This window comes from Entelurus aequoreus, linkage group LG14 (genome assembly GCF_033978785.1).
Source record: "Entelurus aequoreus isolate RoL-2023_Sb linkage group LG14, RoL_Eaeq_v1.1, whole genome shotgun sequence".
Classification (NCBI taxonomy): domain Eukaryota; kingdom Metazoa; phylum Chordata; class Actinopteri; order Syngnathiformes; family Syngnathidae; genus Entelurus; species Entelurus aequoreus.
In genome coordinates, this window is record NC_084744.1 from 60586736 (window position 1) to 60610914 (window position 24179).

General features: G+C 36.0%; 1 protein-coding gene and 1 pseudogene across 1 annotated transcript in view; both read left to right on the forward strand.

Annotated features, from left to right (window-relative positions):
• Positions 1 to 6062, forward strand: part of LOC133664312 (nucleoprotein TPR-like) — a 104540-nt pseudogene extending 98478 nt beyond the window's left edge.
• Positions 6063 to 8100: 2038 nt separating this feature from the next.
• Positions 8101 to 24179, forward strand: part of dusp12 (dual specificity phosphatase 12) — a 16671-nt gene continuing 592 nt past the window's right edge. The window contains exons 1-9 of the mRNA XM_062070388.1: positions 8101 to 8264; positions 8636 to 8921; positions 12720 to 12833; positions 14265 to 14383; positions 14571 to 14658; positions 18606 to 18697; positions 19845 to 19924; positions 23461 to 23611; positions 23787 to 24179. The exon at positions 23787 to 24179 is cut by the window's right edge and continues 592 nt beyond it. Of these exons, the coding sequence (XP_061926372.1) occupies positions 8668 to 8921; positions 12720 to 12833; positions 14265 to 14383; positions 14571 to 14658; positions 18606 to 18697; positions 19845 to 19924; positions 23461 to 23610 (897 nt within the window). The 5' untranslated portion in view covers positions 8101 to 8264; positions 8636 to 8667 and the 3' untranslated portion in view covers position 23611; positions 23787 to 24179. The remainder of the gene's footprint in view (positions 8265 to 8635; positions 8922 to 12719; positions 12834 to 14264; positions 14384 to 14570; positions 14659 to 18605; positions 18698 to 19844; positions 19925 to 23460; positions 23612 to 23786) is intronic.

A 24179-nucleotide genomic window follows, 5' to 3' on the forward strand; every position in this document is an offset into this window, starting at 1 on the left:
TGATTATTGATTATTGATGACAGTAAAGAGCTTGTTGACAAAGTGCTCGGTTGACAGTGTTTGTTTGCAGGTGATTATTGATTATTGATTATTGATGACAGTAAAGAGCTTGTTGACAAAGTGCTCGGTTGACAGTGTTTGTTTGCAGGTGATTATTGTGACGTCTTGTTGTTTTCACAGCAACATTTCTTTGACGATGACGACAGGATGGTTCCCAGTACTCCCACACTGGTGGTCCCACATCGTACTGACGGTTTTGCAGAAGCTATTCAGTAAGAAAACCTCTCTCACAATAACTGGTTCTGACTGCGGGTGTGGAGCTCATTTTAGTTTAGAGGGCCAATAATAACAACCAATAGTAAGGACTCAAAAAAATCTATTTTTAATTTAATTGTAATTTTCATCATTCCGATTCTAAGTCCTTTCATCATTTTTGGAAATTGATTTAAAAGAATTAAACTTTTACTTTTTTTTTAATAGTTAAACATATTCAACAGCTATTATTGATATTATTATTATTGATACTTTTGCTGTTATTATTTTAAGTTTTCCTTTTTTTTTTAATGTACCGGTATTTGTATGTGCTCTCAATTGCTTGGTAAATTTATATCTTAAGTATTCTAAAGCTGAGGTCGGAGTTGAAATAGCTCTATTTTCTTTTCTTAGATTGCTTAACATTCTGGGATTTGTGTAAATACAATTTATAAAAAAATAAAACGTTTTTAGGCCAATATATGTTTAAATATATGTTTTTAGGCCAATATATGTTTAAATATATGTTTTTAGGCCAATATATGTTTAAATATATGTTTTTAGGCCAATATATGTTTAAATATATGTTTTTAAGCCAATATATGTTTAAGTATATGTTTTTAAGCCAATATATAGGCCAATATACATTTAAATATACGTTTTGGCCATTCAAGTTGTACATCAGCAGCCAAAACTAGCTTATATAGGTTTTATTATGATTTATATACCAAGTAATATATTGCAAGAATGGTGTTGAATGTATTCTGTATCCAATCTTCACCCCAAGAATGGTAATTGAATTGTTATGTGTCCAAAGATTCCCACCTTTGATGTTTGGGTGTGGCTAACGAGTTCATGTTTTTCTCTTTTACTGCAAAAAAGTACATTAGATATTATTTCTCTTCAACAAACTCTCCTTTGACAGAACATATCTTGAACAAACTCAGCATTGAATCCATCACAACTGGACTGTTTGCTTTGTCTTTGAGGATGTTTCATCCACGGAGGCTTCATCAGTTCTTGCTCACAGACTTAGACTGGGTAGATCTAGACTAAGACTAGTTGAGTTGTAAACAATCTTAAGTCTATAAAATGAAGTGATGAAGCCTCCTTGCATGAGAGGCCAAGCGTCTTCTAAGACCAAGCAATGCTCTGAGAATACAACCTGCATGAGTGAGAAGATCCACACACAAACTCTGGTTTCTTGAGACCAATAAGAAGGTTTTGGAAAACAATTTGCTTGTCTTTTAAGTTGACATGTGCTCATTAAAGGTCTTAGAGAAGAGGCTACTAGACTAATAGCAAACATCACATTGTGCTAGCTAGAGTAGTAGGATAATTAAGCAATAGCTTATTCATTGTTTACCTTAAATGTGTCCTATACTGTAAGAGTGATACCAGGATGTTGGTTGAGTCGTGATACATGCTCCAACTGACCATTCAACACTATCAGGATCTTTTAAAAGCTTCAGCTGCTAACTCCTTCCATCCCTTCCCTTCAGTTCTCCTCAGGTAGCAGGTCTCTCCACCAGGTTCAGGTTCGGACCGCCAGAGGATCTTCTCCCCCAGGCATCAGCGTCACACTCGGACCTGGGACAGTTAGCCTCTCAAGGAGGTACCATAATCCCACACAGCACATTTACCCAAAACAAGCACTACATAATCATAAATAATAATCATTCTTTTTATTCATGGTCACTTTACAACAGAGAAAAGATCAACCAGTCATGTGACAAACAATTCAAAAACAAATATATATATACAGTGGTGGTCACAAAAAACATTCATGAAGTTTGCTTCTTTTATGAATGTATTATGGCTCTACTGAAAATGTGAGGCTCAAAAGTATACATACAGCAATGTTAATATTGTCTCCTGTAGGTCTCGGCATGTATGAGTCGCCATTGTTCCTGGCCGCTCATGACGAGGATGGAGGAGGAAGAAGTGTCCCCACCACACCTCTGCAGGTGGCTGCACCAGGTGAGACACACCAGGAAGCTCATAGTTCTACTGCCAGACTGACCTTCTCTCTCTCCCCCTCAGTGACAGTCTTCACAGAGTCTCTGCCATCAGACATCGTGGACAACATGGCCTCCCAGTCTGTTCCCATGGTAACGCCCTCTCCAGGGATGCCCGCACCCGGAGACGATGTGGACGAGGTGTTCATGGAGCCGGACAGAGACGGGTGGGAGACTTTTTGCCAGATGTTTGAATATGAATGTAGCAATGTAAAGTGTGGGTCTCCTGCAGGCCTACTGAGGCGTCTCTGGACGCTGACCTGGAGTCAGCAGGACAGCAGACTGAAGACGCATCACTTCCATCCACCAGTCAGGACCCTGGTAAGTTATTCTCTTATTGAACTAGAATAGAATAGAAAGTACTTTATTGATCCCTGGGGGAAATTCAGCACCACAGTTCACTCACAATAGACACTTATGTATTTTTTACATGCGAATAATATAAATACAGTCTATTATACAGCATTATTCACATGTGAATAATATAAATACAGTCTATTATACAGCATTATTCACATGTGAATAATGCTGTATAATAGACTGTATTTATATTATTCACATGTGAATAATATAAATACAGTCTATTATACAGCATTATTCACATGTGAATAATATAAATACAGTCTATTATACAGCATTATTCACATGTGAATAATATAAATACAGTCTATTATACAGCATTATTCACTTGTGAATAATATAAATACAGTCTATTATACAGCATTATTCACATGTGAATAATATAAATACAGTCTATTATACAGCATTATTCACATGTGAATAATATAAATACAGTCTATTATACAGCATTATTCACTTGTGAATAATATAAATACAGTCTATTATACAGCATTATTCACATGTGAATAATATAAATGCAGTCTATTATACAGCATTATTCACATGTGAATAATATAAATAAAGTCTATTATACAGCATTATTCACATGTGAATAATATAAATACAGTCTATTATACAGCATTATTCACATGTGAATAACATAAATACAGTCTATTATACAGCATTATTCACATGTGAATAATATAAATACAGTCTATTATACAGCATTATTCACATGTGAATAACATAAATGCAGTCTATTATACAGCATTATTCACATGTGAATAATATAAATACAGTCTATTATACAGCATTATTCACATGTGAATAATGCTGTATAATAGACTGTATTTATATTATTCACATGTGAATAATATAAATACAGTCTATTATACAGCATTATTCACATGTGAATAATATAAATACAGTCTATTATACAGCATTATTCACATGTGAATAATATAAATACGGTCTATTATACAGCATTATTCACATGTGAATAATATAAATACAGTCTATTATACAGCATTATTCACATGTGAATAATATAAATACAGTCTATTATACAGCATTATTCACATGTGAATAATATAAATACAGTCTATTATACAGCATTATTCACATGTGAATAATATAAATACAGTCTATTATACAGCATTATTCACATGTGAATAATATAAATACAGTCTATTATACAGCATTAGTCACATGTGAATAACATAAATACAGTCTATTATACAGCATTATTCACATGTGAATAATATAAATACAGTCTATTATACAGCATTATTCACATGTGAATAATATAAATACAGTCTATTATACAGCATTATTCACATGTGAATAATATAAATACAGTCTATTATACAGCATTATTCACATGTGAATAACATAAATACAGTCTATTATACAGCATTATTCACATGTGAATAATATAAATACAGTCTATTATACAGCATTATTCACATGTGAATAACATAAATACAGTCTATTATACAGCATTATTCACATGTGAATAATATAAATACAGTCTATTATACAGCATTATTCACATGTGAATAATATAAATACAGTCTATTATACAGCATTATTCACATGTGAATAATATAAATACAGTCTATTATACAGCATTATTCACATGTGAATAATATAAATACAGTCTATTATACAGCATTAGTCACATGTGAATAACATAAATACAGTCTATTATACAGCATTATTCACATGTGAATAATATAAATACAGTCTATTATACAGCATTATTCACATGTGAATAATATAAATACAGTCTATTATACAGCATTATTCACATGTGAATAATATAAATACATTCTATTATACAGCATTATTCACATGTGAATAATATAAATACAGTCTATTATACAGCATTATTCACATGTGAATAATATAAATACAGTCTATTATACAGCATTATTCACATGTGAATAATATAAATACATTATACATGTACAGCAACAAGCTGGCCTTTTTGTATAACTACCGTATTTTCTAGACTATAGAGCAAACCGGTATAAAGGCCACACCCACTACATTTTAGATGAAAACCGGACTATAAGCCGCAGCTATATACCTTGTGAAATGACTTATTTACACAATCATTTTCTATAAATGTTTATTTACATACCTTTTTTAATGGTTTCAAAACAGTGTCTGTAACAAGGCAGTAAAATGGCTGATCAAACAAAACAGAAGCCAAAGAAAAACAAATACTGCAGGTGTTCACCCTGCAGTGAGCGGACTCGTCCAAAAGATGGCGCCATAGCACAAACACCTACACACCTTTTCAGTGTCTCTGACGGTGTTTAGTGAAAACTATCAGTTGAACACAAAGTGTTATGGTCGTCAGTCAAGAAAAATGCATAAATCATCCAAAAGGAACAAAGTAATGTCTTATATTTACAGTAATCATGATTAATCGCATTTGGATTGTAGTTGACTCAAAACTAATGGCAATAATTACAGATGTAAGTTTTTATCTTCAATAAGTGTAGCTTAGACATATAAATGTCACCTTTTTAGTTCTTTAAACATGACCATTGCTTTGCTTCATGCAATGTTTTGTTTATTAAACATGCATTTATGAAGCACATAAAAACACTAGCTGGAAATAGAAGGAAGAAACTTGTGTGTTTACTTGTTGTTTTTATTTACTATTTTTATTATGACTGTTATGGGAGAACAATCCAACAAATGAGCCGCACCGTCTTATAAGCCGCGGGGTTCAAAGTGTCAGAAACGTACTTTTTCCAGACGTGATGAAATAGATCCAATGTGTGCGATCCCGTCCGTCTGAGCGCTGATGTTGTGTGTTTCAGACAGCAGCAGTGTGACCCCGAGGCGTGCTGTGATGCCCAGCAGGGGGTACAGGGGAGGCAGAGTGTTGATAAGTCGCAGAGGTAACAACACGGCTTAGGCTGCTGGTCTTGCAGGAGTCCGCAGTCCTTTCTTTGCTTTTCTTTGACGCACTGCCGCCATCAGAAGAGTCTCGGTAGTCGCAAGGGGAAAAAGAAGGAACGTGAAGTCCTCCCTTAAGTGGAGTGTCAATAATTATCTTCCTGTTGTAGTATTAATAATGAAAGTACCCTCAAATGTCATGTAACATTTCTCTGCTCTAAATCAGGGATTGTCAAACTGTGAATGACTTCATTAGACACAGTGTTACCGTTCAAACTGTGTAGTGTGACAGTGGCCAATTGTTGAATATGCTTGGTTTTAATGATTACCTCGGCCTACTTGGCTACTGTGTTGGTCAGTATTGTGGGACTTGCTCTAAATCCTCTGCTCGTCTTTCCAGGAACCTTCGGTCGATCAAGAGGAGGAACTGGCAGAGGGAATACTTCTTAGACACTCCAGTCCTGTTTTTTCTTATTCTTGCTCTGGATTAATACTTTCTTGTTGAAATAAAGATGAATGCTGAGAAAACCGTTAGACTGAAACAGGTCCTTTATTTTGATACAGGGTCCTTTATTGTGAAACAGGTCCTTGTCGGGTTGAAACACGGAACTGTCTATTGCACAAGACACGAAGAAGGAATCAGGCCGAGACAGAGTTGAATTTTGCTCATGAGGAGAGACGTATTGGGCTGCACACTCAGTTACAGTTTCACCTTACGCTCTAAGGTACAGCCCCACATGCTCCTCTATTTATTCGGGAGGTCCCTAGTTACCATCACTGAGGCTGCTTCTGAAGGGAGGGGTAATGCCAGCAGCCCCAGTCGACACAATACGTGATTATGCCTTACAACAATAGTATAAAATATAGATATAATAATAAGTTGACTGCATCACTATGTGATGTTTTAATGGAAGTTGCAACTCCGAGACTACAAAGTCAACAGCAAAGTGACTAGAGGTGTTATTTTATTTGTAACCATTCTATGGAGTGAAATTACTGGAAAAACTCCACAAAGTCAAAAAAATGTTTCACGAATGCAAAACAAAATCATTTTTGGGTTTGTGAAACATTTTTCTGAGTTTGTGAAATGTTGTTTTTTTTAATTTTTGGAGTTTTGGCAGCAATTCCACAAACTCAAAAATGTTTCACAATTGGAAAAACATTTTTTGTGAAACCTTTTTTGAGTTTGTGAAACATTTTTTGAGTTTGTGGAATTTTGGCAGTAATTTCACAAACTCAAAAAAAATGTTCACAAATGCAAAAAAAAAAAAAGTTAAACATTTTTTTATTTTGTGGAAAACAACGTTTTAGTTTATGGAACATTTTTTTGAGTTTGTGAAACATTTTTAAGTTTGTGAAACATTTTTCTGAGTTTGTGAAATGTTTTTTTTTTTTTTTTTTTTTGAGTTTTGGCAGTAATTCCACAAACTCAAAAATGTTTCACAATTGGAAAAAACATTTTTTGTGAAACCTTTTTTCTATTGCACAAGACAAGAAGAAGGAATCAGGCCGAGACAGAGTTGAATTTTGCTCATGAGGAGAGACGTATTGGGCTGCACACTCAGTTACAGTTTCCTCCTACGCTCTAAGGTACAGCCCCACGTGCTCCTCTATTTATTCGGGAGGTCCCTAGTTACCATCACTGAGGCTGCTGCTGAAGGGAGGGGTAATGCCAGCAGCCCCAGTCGACACAATACGTGATTATTCAGAATGGAAATGTGCTGGCACTCGTGATCTCGCCCTGTCTCCGTTTTGTCTGCGTCGAGGTACTCGATGTCCGTCCTCGGCTGCTTTGCACAGATAGAAAAGTACAACTTCAGCACAATTGATAACAACCATAGCAACGGCCTTTAAGCATAAGAGTTGTGTGATAACTTATACATAATTATTCTAACAGTCCTTTATTGTGGAACAGGGTCTTAATAAAATTACTTTATTAACACATTTTATTTCCAGGCTCACAAGGGCCAAATAAGTTGAGGTCTGGCCCCCTTGAGTTTGACACCTGGCATGTATAATAAAGTTCAAAATGATGCACAACTCACATTGCTACTGTACTTACTGTAAGGCTTTATTTATTAAATGTGTACTGTAATGAATGATTGCAATCAGGAAGATAACATGTGACCAGTGCAGGGTGCAATTCACTTCTTTGACTTACTGTACTTTGCATTGTACTAATTCAACTTGACTGTGTCGTCAAACATTTATTCCAAATTGTTTGTATTTGTTCATTTGTATTGTAGTTTGAAGGAAAGTGGACTATTGAAGTTTATGTTCTATGAGTCACGAAAAACAAAAGACAAATTCAATAATCCTGGATACCCTGGCTGGGAAACTGGAAATAAGAACCATAACAAGGAGCCGGCGGAACTATATATCTACGGTCTAAGTGTTTACCCGGACTCATAGAACCTTTGTGCGCGGAACCATATATCTACGGTCTGTGTGTCTACCCGGACTCATAGAACCTTTGTGCGCGGAACCATATATCTACGGTCTGTGTGTCTACCCGGACTCATATGGTCTGTGTGTCTACCCGGACTTATAGCACCTTTGTGCGCGGAACCATATATCTAGGGTCTGTGTGTCTACCCGGACTCCTAGTAAAGACGAGCCAAAGACTTCGACAACACAAGCGTTTGCTTGCTTGAAAATATTCTTTTAATATAATATTTGAATATACAATTATAATATTTGAATATACAATTATAACTTGAGAAGGTGCTTTCTAACAAGGTGAGTTGTTTTTTGTCGAGTTGACTTCCTTTAATACGCCTTCATTTTGTTATGTTAAGTTTAAACACAGTTCCAGCTAAATCACGTCATTATTTACTTGTTGGTAAATAATCTTGATGAATTAATTAATTGATGTATTTATTTGAATTATGACAATTCATATTCATCCACATAGCAACAACGTAAATATGCCGGAGTTAGCACAATAGCTCATTTTAGTACACATTCAACAGGTTATGATACAAAATAATACATCAATTACAAAACATTACAAGCATTTAATATCATTTAATGAAAAGATTCCGAGCATGAGGAAGTGTGTAAAAGGTAGAACTGGAGTCACTTTCATCAAGACTCTCTTCTCCCGCCAGGTCCCACCGTGTGACGTCATCGGCGTGACGTCATGCTTCTGGTGGATCCCGGCGTGTTCATCGGCACGGCGGCTGACCTCCATGATGAGGCAGCCTTGGCCGCTGCCTCCATCACGCACATCCTGTCTGTGGACTCTGTGGACCCTGGACCTGTGCCCTCGGACTACTGCACTAAGTGGGTCAATGTCCTGGACCAGGTGACCTCTGACCTCTTGAGCCACATGGACGCCTGCTTCCTGTTCATCCAGGAAGCAGTGAAGGCAGGCGGCGCCGCACTCGTCCACTGGTAACACATCTGGCATCATTACTAACACATCTGGACTAATTACTGCTAACACACCTGGACTAATTACTTCTAACACATCTGGCATCATTACTACTAACACATCTGGACTAATTACTGGTAACACATCTGGCATCATTACTGCTAACACATCTGGAATAATTACTGCTAACACATCTGGCATCATTACTGCTAACACATCTGGACTAATTACTGGTAACACATCTGGACTAATTACTGGTAACACATCTGGCATCATTACTGCTAACACATCTGGACTAATTACTGGTAACACATCTGGACTAATTACTGGTAACACATCTGGCATCATTACTACTAACACATCTGGACTAATTACTGGTAACACATCTGGCATCATTACTGCTAACACATCTGGACTAATTACTGGTAACACATCTGGACTAATTACTGGTAACACATCTGGCATCATTACTGCTAACACATCTGGACTAATTACTGGTAACACATCTGGCATTATTACTGCTAACACATCTGGAATAATTACTGCTAACACATCTGGCATCATTACTGCTAACACATCTGGCATCATTACTGGTGACACATCTGGCATCATTACTGCTAACACATCTGGCATCATTACTGGTGACACATCTGGCATCATTACTGCTAACACATCTGGCATCATTACTAATTACTGGTAAAAAATGTTAGCTGGTTTAGTTTGAGGAATATTTTTTTTGAGTTTGTGAAACATTTTTGAGTTTGGAGTTTTGACAGTCATTTCACAAACTCAAAAATGTTTCACAATTGGAAACAAATGTTTGTGAAACTTTTTTAAGTTTGTGAAACATTTTTTTGAGTTTGTGAAATTACTTTACTTTTTTGGAGTTTTGGCAGCAATTCCACAAACTCAAAAATGTTTCACAATTGGAAAAACATTTTTTGTGAAACCTTTTTTTAGTTTGTTAAACATTTTTTGAGTCTCCGGAATTTTGGCAGTAATTTCACAAACTCAAAAAAAATGTTCACAAATGCAAAAAAAAAAAAAAAAATGTTAAACATTTTTTTAGTTTGTGGAAAACAACGTTTTAGTTTATGGAACATTTTTTTGAGTTTGTGAAACATTTTTTTGAGTTTGTGGAATTTTGGCAATAATTTCACAAACTAAATTTTTTTTTCCACAAATGCCAAAAAAAATTGTAAACATTTTTTTGAGTTTGTGGAAACATTTTTTGAGTTTGTGAAACATTTTTTTTAGTTTGTGGAATTTTGGCAATAATTTCACAAACTCATTTTTTTTTCTACAAATGCTAAAAAAAATTGTAAACATTTTTTTGAGTTTGTGGAAACATTTTTTGAGTTTGTGAAACATTTTGAAGTTTGTGAAAAAAAAATTTGAGTTTGTGGAATTTTTGCGGTAATTTCACAAATTCAAAAACAATTTTCACAAATGCAAAAAAAAATGTTAGCTAAACATTTTTTTAGTTTCAGGAATATTTTTTTTTGAGTTTGTGAAACATTTTTTTGAGTTTGTGAAACATTTTTGAGTTTGTGGAGTTTTGGCAGTAATTTCACAAACTCAAAAATGTTTCACAATTGGAAAAAAAATGTTTGTGAAACCTTGTTTTAGTTTGTGAAACATTTTTTGAGTTTGTGGAATTTTGGCCGTAATTTCACAAACTCAAAAAAAATTTTCACAAATGCAAAAAATAAATGTTTGGTAAACATTTTTTTAGTTTGTGGAACTTTTTTTTTTGAGTTTGTAAAACATTTTTTTGAGTTTGTGGAATTTTTGCGGTAATTTCACAAATTCAAAAAACATTTTCACAAATGCAAAAAAAAATGTTAGCAAAACATTTTTTTAGTTTGAGGAATATTTTTTTTGAGTTTGTGAAACATTTTTGAGTTTGGAGTTTTGACAGTAATTTCACAAACTCAAAAATGTTTCACAATTGGAAACAAATGTTTGTGAAACATTTTTAAGTTTGTGAAACATTTTTTTGAGTTTGTGGAATTTTGGCAATAATTTCACAAACTCTAAAAAAAAATTCACAAATGCAAAAAAACTTTTTTTTAGTTTGAGGAACATTTTTTTGAGTTTGTGAAACTTTTTTTGAGTTTGTGAAACATTTTTGAGTTTGTGGAGTTTTGGCAGTAATTTCACAAACTCAAAAATGTTTCACAATTGGAAAAAAATGTTTGTGAAACCTTTTTTTAGTTCATGAAACATTTTTTGAGTTTGTGGAATTTTGGCCGTAATTTCACAAACTCAAAAAAAAATTTTCACATATGCAAAAAAAAAAAAAAGTTTGGTAAACATTTTTTGAGTTCGTGAAACATTTTTGAGTTTGTGAAACATTTTTGAGTTTGAGTTTTGGCAGTAATTTCACAAACTCAAAAATGTTTCACAATTGGAAAAAAATGTTTCACAAATGCAAAAAAAAATGTTTGTTAAACATTTTTTTACTTTGTGGAACATTTTCTTTTTGTTTGAGGAACACTTTTTTTGAGTTTGTGAAACTTTTTTTGAGCTTGTGAATCATTTTTGAGTTTGTGGAGTTTTGGCAGTAATTTCACAAACTCAAAAATGTTTCGCAATTGGAAAAAAATGTTTGTGAAACCTTTTTTTAGTTCATGAAACATTTTTTGAGTTTGTGGAATTTTGGCCGTAATTTCACAAACTCAAAAAAAAAATTTCACAAATGCAAAAAAAAAAAAAGTTTGGTAAACATTTTTTGAGTTCGTGAAACATTTTTTTGAGTTTGTGAAACATTTTTGAGTTTGAGTTTTGGCAGTAATTTCACAAACTCAAAAATGTTTCACAATTGGAAAAAAATGTTTCACAAATGCAAAAAAAATGTTTGTTAAACATTTTTTTTACTTTGTGGAACATTTTCTTTTTGTTTGAGGAACACTTTTTTTGAGTTTGTGAAAAAAAAATTTGAGTGTGTGAAACATGTTTTTGAGTGTGTGAAACATTTTTGAGTTTGTGGAGTTTTGGCAGTAATTTCACAAACTCAAAAAAATGTTTCACAAATGCAAAAAAAAAAAAGTTTGTTAAACATTTTTTTGAGTTTATGAAACATTTCTTGAGTTTGTGGAATTTTGGCAGTAATTTCACAAACTTCAATTTTTTTTCACAAATGCAAAAAAATTGTTTGTTAAAAATGTTTCATTTTGTCAAACATTTTTTTGAGTTTGTGGAATTTTGCCAGTAATTTCACAAACTTCATAAAAATGTTCACAAATGCAAATAAAAATGTTTTTTTAAACATTTTAGTTTGTGCAACATTTTTTCAAGTTTGTGAAGCATTTTTCTGAGTTTGTGGAACATTTTTGAGTTTGTGGAATTTTGGCAGTAATTCACTCCATAGAATTCATAATCAATTTATAAAAAATAAATCAATTTGTCCTGTCCAGCCGCTTAAGAAGTGTTGGATATTTCCTTTGTTGTCTTATTTGTATTTGACTTTATTAAATGTTTGACTAGAATTTTATTCAACAAAAGCAGTTTTCTTTGAAGTAATATAAACATTTATCACAGCTGTTCATCTATCATATGGAGGAATGTAGTTCATCATAGAACTGGCCTTCAATGTTATTATAAAAGTATTAATTTTGAGTCAAGAATGGATACTGAATGAAATGGTTACCCCAAGAATGTAGTTGAATGGTGTGGTTCTCAAACATTCACAGCGCTACTTTTCACATTTGAATAATACACATGCCAATTATTATTTAGTGATTGGTCACAGCCTGAAGTAGAGTGGGAGGAGCTTTGAGTTCATGTGTAAACACACCTGCTGTGTTTTGTTTCAGCCAGGCTGGACGTAGTCGCAGTGCCACCATTGTGACCGCTTACCTGATGAAGACATACCAGCTGGACTTTGTGGAGGCTTACAGCAGACTGAAGACTGTCAAGCAGGATGTGCAGTAAGTCTGTTTGTGTACACATACTAATAGTTCTATGTGCTGGACTATAGAGTGCACCAGTATATAAGCTGCACCCACTACATTTTACAAGAAAAAAATTATATTTCCATATAAAAGGGGCACCAGACTATTAGTCGCAGATATACAGTGTATGTTGAGAAATGAGTTATTTACACAGAAATATTCTGTAAATGTTTATTTACATACTTCAATTGTTTCCAAACGCTGTCTGTAAAACGGCAGTAAAACGGCTGATCAAACAAAACAGAAGTCATGGTCATGGACCCACTAGCTGCGCAAGCTAGCTCTCCAATCAGCTATCAGACTCAATAACTCCACGCTGACCTTTTGGTGAATTTACTGAGGAATTTGTGAAAGTGAAACTATACAAAAAGAATGTCATTGTAAGTTAATAATACTAACACAGACACTTGTAAACATGTTAGCATATTAGCTAATGCTAACGACGCTGGCGTCATTACATTACAATAGCACATATAATTAAAGCTGCAAGCAGCGATGGACGGGACCAACTTTGAGGGCTCATAAAATCCAAACCGGAGCAGTAAATAAAACTCTTTCATCAACTTTTAATCAGAAGGGTTCAATCTCTCTCCTGTGCTAGTTTGAAGCCGACACGACAAACGCGCTCAGAGGAGATCATGTTTGAAAAAAGGTGACAGTTTTTACTCAACTTTTGTTTTGAAGGGGGAATTGCAAACTTCCTGTTGATTTTTGCTGGGGGTTGTCAGTGTATGAAATCTAGGTCTTTGTTTCATGTCTCTACGACATTCCTACTGGGAGTTAGAGACAGTTTTGTCTGTGTTTTCTTCCTAGGGGGCGCTAGAGCGCAATTTTGAGTTTTGGGGTTGGGTTTTTTTGATTAGATCGCAATTTACGGCAGTCCTGATGTGTGTGTCCAATTTGGTGTGTTTTGAAGCATGTTAAGGGGGTCAAATTACAGCTCAAAGAGGCGGCGGTATAATAATAAAATGCTAGCAATACAATAGGGTCCTCTGTCCCAAAGGGACTCGGTCCCTAAAATGCATGAAAACACTCCTACATACATCACACATGGGACACCTTAGTAAGTAAGAATAGTTTTAGTTATATTGTAAAGCTTACAAACGTTGCTTGGAGTGATGAGTGAAGAAACCTTTGGAGCAGAAACGCTATGGACGGTTTTACTTTCGGTTGAAGGTATTAAAACAGGAAGTACATTTTGAGTGAGCAAGCTCGTCCAAAAGATGGCTCAATAGCAGAAACAAAAACTCAACATATTTGTTCTATTTTAACTATTTGCATTATTGCCATCAGTGAGGAAAAATCCATAATATTGCTGCACTGTTTTATGAGCCGCAGGGTTCCAAGCGTGGGGAAAAAAAGGTAGCGGCTTATCGGCCGGAATTGAGGGTATGTGGTGTGTTTCAGGGTGAACAGTGGCTTTGAGGAGCAGCTGTGTCTCTACCAGTCCATGTGTTGTGAAGTGGACACCTGCAGTCCACTTTATAAACAATACAGACTGACCATGATCACACAGAAATATCCTGGTCAGTACATGTCCTGTTTGGAAGATGCTTGTTCCCACAACTGTCTTCATACTAAGTGTGTGTGTGTGTGTGTGTGTGTGTGTGTGTGTGTGTGTGTGTGTGTGTGTGTGTGTGTGTGTGTGTGTGTGTGTGTGTGTGTGTGTGTGTGTGTGTGTGTGTGTGTGTGTGTGTGTGTGTGTGTGTGCAGAAATGCAGCAGGTGCCCAGGGAGGTGTTTGCAGCAGACCCCGCCCACTGCAGCTCTTCTGAAGCCTCCTATCGATGCAGGAAGTGCAGGTCAGTCACATGGTGCTATTAGGACTGTTGGAAGGTTCCAGGAGTCAGACATCAACCCCCCCCCTAAGGAGGCGGAGTTAAGTTCCGTTATATGTGTGTGTGTGTGTGTGTGTGTGTGTGTGTGTGTGTACATATATATATATATATATATATATATATATATATATATATATATATATATATGTATATATATATATATATATATATATATATATATATACACCGTATTTCCTTGAATAGCTGCAGGGGCGCTAATTAATTTAAAACCTCTTCTCACTCCTGCGCATACCAAAAGCATGCGGGATGGGCAAGCATGCGCTAATTATTTTAAAACCTCTTCTCACTCCGGCGCTTACCTTATCATGAAAAGCACATTTAATAAAAAAAACATCATTATGGTCTTACCTTTACTTATAAATGTTGTCCATGTGCAGCTGCTTCTGATCAAAGGCAGTCTTCCTTATCTTTCTTCAGTTTTAAAAGTCTCTGGAGATATTCCTTTAATTATTACCTCCTGCTTCGATTGAAAGTCCAGTTTAGAAAACTGTTTTATTTTAGATATGTAATCCTCCATGGTAAAAGTGCAAGCAAACGATCGCTGCTCACGCTCGCTGTTTGTCTTCTTCTGCAGCACCGGTCTTCTGCAGTACTGGTAGTCGCAAAGAAGGATCACTAGCGCCCTCTACCACCAGGAGGCGGGAGTCATTTAATGACTCATATTTGACCCAGCGGAAGTGCCAAGCATGCGCTAATTATTTTGCGAAACGAGTTTGATCCGGCTGTAATTCTAGGCAGGCGAATACTATATTCCTGGCAACAATTCAAGGAAATATGGTATATATATATATATGTATATATATATATATATATTTTTTTTTTAAATATATATATATATATATATATATATATATATTTTTTTTTTAAATATATATATATATATATATATATATATATATATATATATATATATATATATATATATGTATATATATATATATATATATATATATGTGTATATATATATATATATATATATATATATATATATATATATATATATATATATATATATATATATTTTTTTTTTATATATATATATATATATATATATATATATATATATATATATATATATATATATACACACCTCCAAACCGGTACGTACCTCGGTTTAGAGGTCACAGTTCGGTTAATTTTCGGTACAGTAAGAAAACAACAAAATATACATTTTTTGGGTTATTTATTTACCAAATTTGCAAAATCTTCCAGCAAAAATATTTTTCTTAGTGTAATATTTGATGTGAAGTAATCGGAACCTTGGATAGGTCAATAATTCATAATAACATTGATTTTGATTCAATATTATGTTTTGAGCAATGACAGTTTGAAAGAAAAAAAACAACAGCTTTGTTTTATTAGTCAACATTGCAACTAAATGACATTTAACCTTCAAGCTTTTTTATTTCACTTGTGTTATGTTTTTGTTTATTTTAAATAGTATTTTTAGAATGTGCCGTGGGCCTTTAAAACATTAGCTGTGGGCCGCAAATGGCCTCCGGGGCACACTTTTGACACCCCTGCTATAGATAATAACAACTTACATGTGATAAATCTATGGATAAAAAGCAGAGCCTGGCGACGCATGCACGTTTATCATAACTCTCTCTCTCTCTCTCTCTCTGTCTCTGCCCCTCCCTCACCAATGCTGCTGTTTGTTTTGTTTTTAACCCCTTCTTAACCCTGAACGTACATTGTTAATACACGCAACCCTAACTCAAAATGCCGAACATTTGAGGCATTTAAGAAAGTCCGCCCTGAAAGCTCCGCAAAAGAGGACATGTCCGGTGAAAAGAGGACGTATGGTCAGTCTATCCTAGCCCGTTAGCTGCTAGCATGCCGTGTGTTGTGCCTCGGTGTGCATTGTTTACACAACGTGAGTTACGCTACTTAATATGTCCGTGTGGAAACTCGTTTGGTACACCTCCGAACCGAACCGTAACCCCCGTACCGAAACGGTTGAATACAAATACACGTACCGTTACACCCCTAGTTTGGGGTCATTGTCCTGTTGGAACACCCAACTGCGCCCATACAAAACGCCATGCAATTTTCATTCCATTATTGTTTACATCAGCGACTTATGTTCAACGTTTAGAAAAAAGTAAGCAAATCCATGTGAGTTGACAGGCAGGAATCCCCACAAACATTGGGAGACCGGGCTTTCTGTTCCGCCGCTCCCAGTCTGGGGAACGCTCTCCCTGACCACCTGAGGGCACCACAGACTGTGGATGCTTTTAAGAAAGGCTTAAAAACCCTTCTTTTTAAAAAAGCCTTTTTTTTTAGATATATGCATACTAGATATAGCTATTTGGCTGTTCTAGTTTTTATTTTTTTTATCATCTTTATTTTTTTAATACACTGTAGCACTTTGAGATTGTTTACTCAATGTAAAGTGCTTTTTACAAATAAAATCTATTATTATTATTACATTCACGATACAGCACATAAACAACACTGACAGGTGCTGAGTTTGGAGGGCAAACCGTGGACTCATTTAGCACTCAAACCATGACATGAAACTACCTAAAGAAGTTGTGTCGCTTGCTACATTTTGTCCCAACAGCCTGTCATTGTTCCCATTGTCTTGTTTTTTTTATTCCTTCCTTACTGGGCATTTTGAGAGCTGCCTGACGTAAATGAACTGAACACCTGATGCAACTAGTCTATCTCTCACAACTGTTAACCTTTGACATAACTGCACCCATGTTGTTTGTACCCATTAACCTGAATCATGTCATGTCTTAAACTGTTGAACATGGGAGAAAAAAAGGTGTTTTTATCAATTTATTGGAGGAAACAATTAGGTTACAATTGTCCATTAACAAGTAAAAAGTCAAGGGCGGTCACTCTCTTTTTGTTAGCAAAGGTAATGATCACATACAGAAACTTTCAATACTCTATTTAGTCAAGTATGATGTCTTGTTGCAGCCAACAATCCAATCTCTACAATGTTTGTTTATCAGAGTATGAGGTCTAAAATATTGTAAGTATTTGAAATAATCTCCTTATAGCTGCTAGGTTGACATCCCGAGACATTATAGTGACACCTAGTGAGCAGTCAGTGTACTACTAGCATCACAATCTCCCTTAAAAGATGGCCACAGATTGGAGTGTGGGCCCAATCTAAGCAGTCCTTGAACACAGCCCAAGTTACATCACCTCAATCCTTCCTTCTACTGCTTCATCTCACCTGTGCTGTCCTCTTACTGCATCATCTCACCTGTGCTGTCCTCTTACTGCATCATCTCACCTGTGCTGTCCTCTTACTGCTTCATCTCACCTGTCCTTCCTCTTACTGCATCATCTCACCTGTGCTGTCCTCTTACTGCATCATCTCACCTGTGCTGTCCTCTTACTGCATCATCTCACCTGTGCTGTCCTCTTACTGCATCATCTCACCTGTGCTGTCCTCTTACTGCATCATCTCACCTGTGCCGTCCTCTTACTGCATCATCTCACCTGTCCTTCCTCTTACTGCTTCATCTCACCTGTCCTTCCTCTTACTGCATCATCTCACCTGTGCTGTCCTCTTACTGCATCATCTCACCTGTGCTGTCCTCTTACTGCATCATCTCACCTGTGCTGTCCTCTTACTGCATCATCTCACCTGTGCTGTCCTCTTACTGCATCATCTCACCTGTGCCGTCCTCTTACTGCATCATCTCACCTGTCCTTCCTCTTACTGCTTCATCTCACCTGTCCTTCCTCTTACTGCATCATCTCACCTGTGCTGTCCTCTTACTGCATGCTCTCACCTGTGCTGTCCTCTTACTGCATCATCTCACCTGTCCTTCCTCTTACTGCATCATCTCACCTGTGCTGTCCTCTTACCGCATGCTCTCACCTGTGCTGTCCTCTTACTGCATGCTCTCACCTGTGCTGTGCAGAAGAAGTCTGTTCCGCAGCTGCAGCCTCCTCAGTCACCCAGTAGGAGAAGGAGCGTCCGCCTTCGCCCACAAGAAGTCCAGTACTGTGCCAGGTAGGAACACCTGGCTGTCTCAATACTCAATTATATTTAAACCCTGGTTGCATTAGCACATATTTGCTAAATAATTCTTGCCTGGCAGCTTTTTTTTTCTGCTTAGTGATGATGATCGATTGTGTTTATTCTCTTAAGATGATAACCCTGTGAAGTCTGAACCAATAATTTATTGACAGAACATTCCAGTTATGTGAAACTGGAACTTTTCTTGGCCCTTCTGAACACATCATTGTTTATTTTTGTTTTACAAGAAATTATTTCCATATACGATTTTGAGTTTACATCAAATTTGACCCACAAAATGTAATTTTTTTATAAGAAACCAAAACATAATTTTAATCATGTTATTTGCAAACACAAAAAGAACATTTGTCATCATCATCATTACCCAGCTGCTCCACATCACTTGGGTTTACTTTCTTTATCATCTTCAATGTCAGAATAATCTGCCATCTACAAAAAACTTACAAAAACTCAACATAATTATGTATTTTTGTTTGTTTGTGATTTTTTCTCTCATAGAAATCAGAAAGCTGCAGTTTATTATCACCACTAAATAATACAGCAAATTGGATATGTATATTTTACCTCTACATATACCATGTTGGATAATGTAAACATTATTTGAACAATCTAAAGACTATATTTTGCTTGATAATATTTATAATGCAATAAAATGCCAATTGACTCATTTAGTTACATTACATTTTATACCTGCTACACACTTTCAACACAGTTTGAATATAAAATATGAAGTAATTTCACATTGCATCGATAAATTAACTGTTCATAATAATGCCTCAGTAAAAAAATACAAGTTTTTTCCCCTCATCCTTTTCAAATTTGGCGAAGTTTCTCTTCAAAAATCAGATGTTTCTATTTTCTTCTTTGTGGCAATCTTGCAGGATCACTACAGCCCTTTTAATAAGTCAACTACTGCCCCCATGTGGACGTTACCTGTACTGCATGCACCTGATGCGATACTCTCGCTTCTTGGGTCAAAACTAATTACATTGACGATGTAGAGGGTTCCAAAACTGTTGTATCACTTATGATAGATGTGCAGTTATAGGGTTAATATGTCAAGTAGCCACGTTTGCACACATAACATGATATAAATACTCTTTTTATGTTCTTTGTGTAGGAGGAGTAGAGTGTACCTCATACTTTATTGAGCCAGTGCAGTGGATGGAACAAGCTTTGCTCGGTGTGATGGACGGACAGGTACACACACACACACACACACACACACACACACACACACACACACACACACACACACACACACACACTTGTAATTGTTACCTTCTTGAGACCTGAGAAAAAAGCCTCCCTCTTTAGGACCAGCCTTTCTAGATATATAAAGAAGTGTATTTACAACATTAATAATATATACATACTATGCAAATTTTAAAAAGCTTTTTATGAAAAATGAGTCACAATTTCACAGGAAAAACTTAGAATTTGGGCGTTATTATAATAAAAGTCATCACTTTACTCAACGCAAGTGAACATTTTATAAGAAAAAGTGAACATTTGTGCAATATTGTGATAAAAGTTGGAATTTTACTCAATAACAGTCGCAATTTTACAAGAAAAAGCTTAACATTTTGGCAATTTTATGAAAAGAGTCGTCATTTTACTCGGAAAAAGTCACAATTTTATAAGAAAACTTTAAAAATGTTTGCAAAATTTTTAATGATAATTGGACTTTTACTTGGCAAAACTATGACAAAAGTCATCATTTTACTCCAAAAAAATGTCACTATTTTACAAGAACAACAAAAACATTGGCAATATTGTGATAAAGAATAGAATTGTATTTGACAAATGTCACCATTTTGCATTAAAAAGTAATAATTTTACATAAAAAAGTAACCATTTTACGAGAAAATATTGCAATATTACAGAAACGGAAAGAATATGAGAAATTGTTCCCAATTTTATAAGAAAAAAAGTTGACACATTGTGAGAAAAAGACTGCTTTTAATTCATTTAATTTATTTTTTTACTTTTTTTTATTTTTTTAATTTACTTCAAGTTATTACAGTATGTCTCTATATACATATTTATATATTTAAAAAAAAATACATTTTGGCCAAGGGGGTCACATTTCAATGTCTTACACACACTTGTTATTTCATATGTTGGCCAGAGGGGGAGCACTTTTCAAAGCGACAAACAGTCAATGTGAAAAATCCCTCCTTTTTTCGGGACCACCCTCATTTTGACCAGCAGGGGTGCAAACGAGACATTGTCTATTAGATGCAATGTTATTGCTTTATGTCATCACTTGTTCACACCTCCTCATATGGAAGATACTTTTCCTTCTTCATGTCTCAAGAAGGGTAGAAATACAAGAACACACACACACACACACCATTCCCCAGTAGGAAATGATCAGTGTGAAAGTGTAATTGTCACAGATCATTGAAGTGTAACAGACATTGTCCATGGTTAGTGTGTGTCAAAAGGAGGTGCAGACATAAATAACTGTGAGAGAGGACTAGTATATACTGTATATGTCAACGTATAAGGAGTGTCAAAAATACAAATATTAGACGTATGGTCGATTCAGCAATATCATTTTATAATGTCGTAGCTGCTGAATGACCTAAGAGGGTGATTAAAATGATTCAATAGACACGTTTTGGTGTCTACTTAGACCAACTTTAAAGGCCTACTGAAAGCCACTACTAGCGACCACGCAGTCTGATAGTTTATATATCAATGATGAAATCTTAACATTGCAACACATGCCAATACGGCCGGGTTAACTTATAAAGTGACATTTTAAAATTCCCGCCACACTTCCGGTTGAAAAACTCCTTTGGATATGATTTATGCGCGTGACGTCACAAAAGCAACGGAAGTGGTTGGACCCCGTCGGACCCGATAGAAAAGCCTCTTGTTTTCTTCGACAAAATTCCACAGTATTCTGGACATCTGTGTTGGTGAATCTTTTGCAATTTGTTTAATGGACAATGGAGACTGCAAAGAAGAAAGTTGTAGGTGCGATGGGTGGAGCGGCGGACTACAGCAACACCAACACCAGGAGGTTGTGTTGTGTTTTGAGCAGGATAGCAGACGCACTACGGTGAGTACAGCTTTGGCTTCCAAACATTTGATCGCTTGCCCGTACGTGCGTGTCCATATGTGCATGTCACGTACGTAACTTTGGGGAAATATATGTTTCTTGCCGACTCTGATGGCGGCCGGGGTGTCGTCAAAAGCGTACAACGCCCGCCGCCGCATCTAAGTTAGCTTCTGTTTTTTTAGCTTCGCCAAGCGGAATATTATTAATCGTGTATTTACATGTTCATGGTTTAATAGTATTATTGATCTTCTGTCTATCCATCCAGTCAGGGTTTTTTTAATTTAGTTTCTGTCTGCATTTGAGACTGACGCTATCACGTTGGCTACGCAGCTAGGTTAGCTTCTGTTTTTTTTAGCTTCGCCAAGCGGAATATTATTAATCGTGTATTGGTCTTCTGTCTATCCTTCCAGTCAGGGTTTTTATTTTATTTAGTTTCTATCTGTATTTGAGACTGACGCTATCACGTTGGCTACGTAGCTAGGTTAGCTTCTGTTTTTTTAGCTTCGCAAAGCTGAATTATTAATCGTGTATTTACATGTTCAGTCACTGTGAATGTCCATTTCGCGTTCTCAACTCTCATTTTCAAGAGGATATAGTATCTAAAATGGTTTAAAATACAAATCCGTGATCCACAATATAAAAAGGAGAGAGTGTGGAATCCAATGAGCCAGCTTGTACCTAAGTTACGGTCAGAGCGAAAAAAGATACGTCCTGCACTGCCTCTCTAGTCCTTCACTGTAACGTTCCTCATCTACGAATCTTTCATCCTCGCTCAAATTAATGGGGTAATCATCACTTTCTCGCTCCGAATCTCTCTCGCTCCATTGTAAACAACGGGGAATTGTGAGGAATACTAGCTCCTGTGACGTCACAGGAGGCAAGGCTTTTTTTTATCAGCGAGCAAAAGTTGCGAACTTTATCGTCGATTTTCTCTACTAAATCCTTTCAGCAAAAATATGGCAATATCGCGAAATGATCAAGTATGACACATAGAATGGATCTGCTATTCCCGTTTGAATAAAAAAATGTCATTTCAGTAGGCCTTTAATGATCCACAAGGGAAATAGTTCCACACAGTAGATCACTTACAAAGGATGGAAAGGGTAAGGATGGAAAAGATAATGCAGGTATTAAGTAGACTAAAAATGTACCATAGTAGCAATATAAAATATAGCATATATGTAATATTTACATATTATATATACATTATGTAATATATAGTGATATATTATTATACTATTTTATATTTGTATATAATATATATAAGAAATCCCAATGACCATGTACAATATTACAGTATATGTAACAGCTGCAGCGTTTTTTTGTTTTTATGAAAAAAGACTTCTTGCAATATGCATTTCCTTGGGTTTGGAACATTTCAGCGCACGCTCCCAGTTGGTGTCAGCATCTACCATGAGCGCACCTTCAGCGCTCTAAAAAAGCGAGTTCTGTTCAGGGACATTTGAACCGATACGGTACCAATTCCCGGTAACCAATTTTCGATCCTTTTTTTTATTGCGTGTTAATTGTTTGATGATAACATTTTATATTTGATTGTAACATTCTTTTCAATTACCAAATTTGGAGGTGTTGACTTCGCCATGTAAAGTCGCTAATGCTAATACTAGCATGTGTATGGCTAATCCAGTCTGTGTGTGTGCAGCTGCTGTGTCCCAAGTGTGGATCCAAGCTGGGCTCCTTCAGCTGGTGTGGAGACCAGTGCTCATGTGGCCGCTGGGTCACGCCCTCCTTCCAGCTGCACCGCAACCGGGTGGACGAGATCCGCCTTCTCAGCATCCGTGGCGTCCTTTGAGGTTGGACTAGATCAGCATCCGTGGCGTCCTTTGAGGTTGGACTAGATCAGCATCCGTGGCGTCCTTTGAGGTTGGACTAGATCAGCATCCGTGGCGTCCTTTGAGGTTGGACTAGATCAGCATCCGTGGCGTCCTTTGAGGTTGGACTAGATCAGCATCCGTGGCGTCCTTCGAGGTTGGACTAGATCAGCATCCGTGGCGTCCTTTGAGGTTGGACTAGATCAGCGTCGCTGTTTAAAGCCACCAAAGGTGCGAGTCTTTGGGCACCAAACCATTCCATCCCCTTCCTGGGGTGGACCAGTCAATTCAGAATCCATTCAAGCCCATTCTCGCGATGCATTATTTAATATAGCTTATTTTCCGGACTATAGACCACACCGGTATATAAGTAAACAAATGATTTTCTATATATTAGCCGCACCGGACTATAAGTCGCAGACATTTACGTTGTGAAATGACTTATTTACACATAAATATTCTGTAAATGTTTATTTACATACATTAATTGTTTCCAAACGGTGTCTGTAGAATTGTTTTAGTTATATTATAAAACTTACAAACGTTGCTT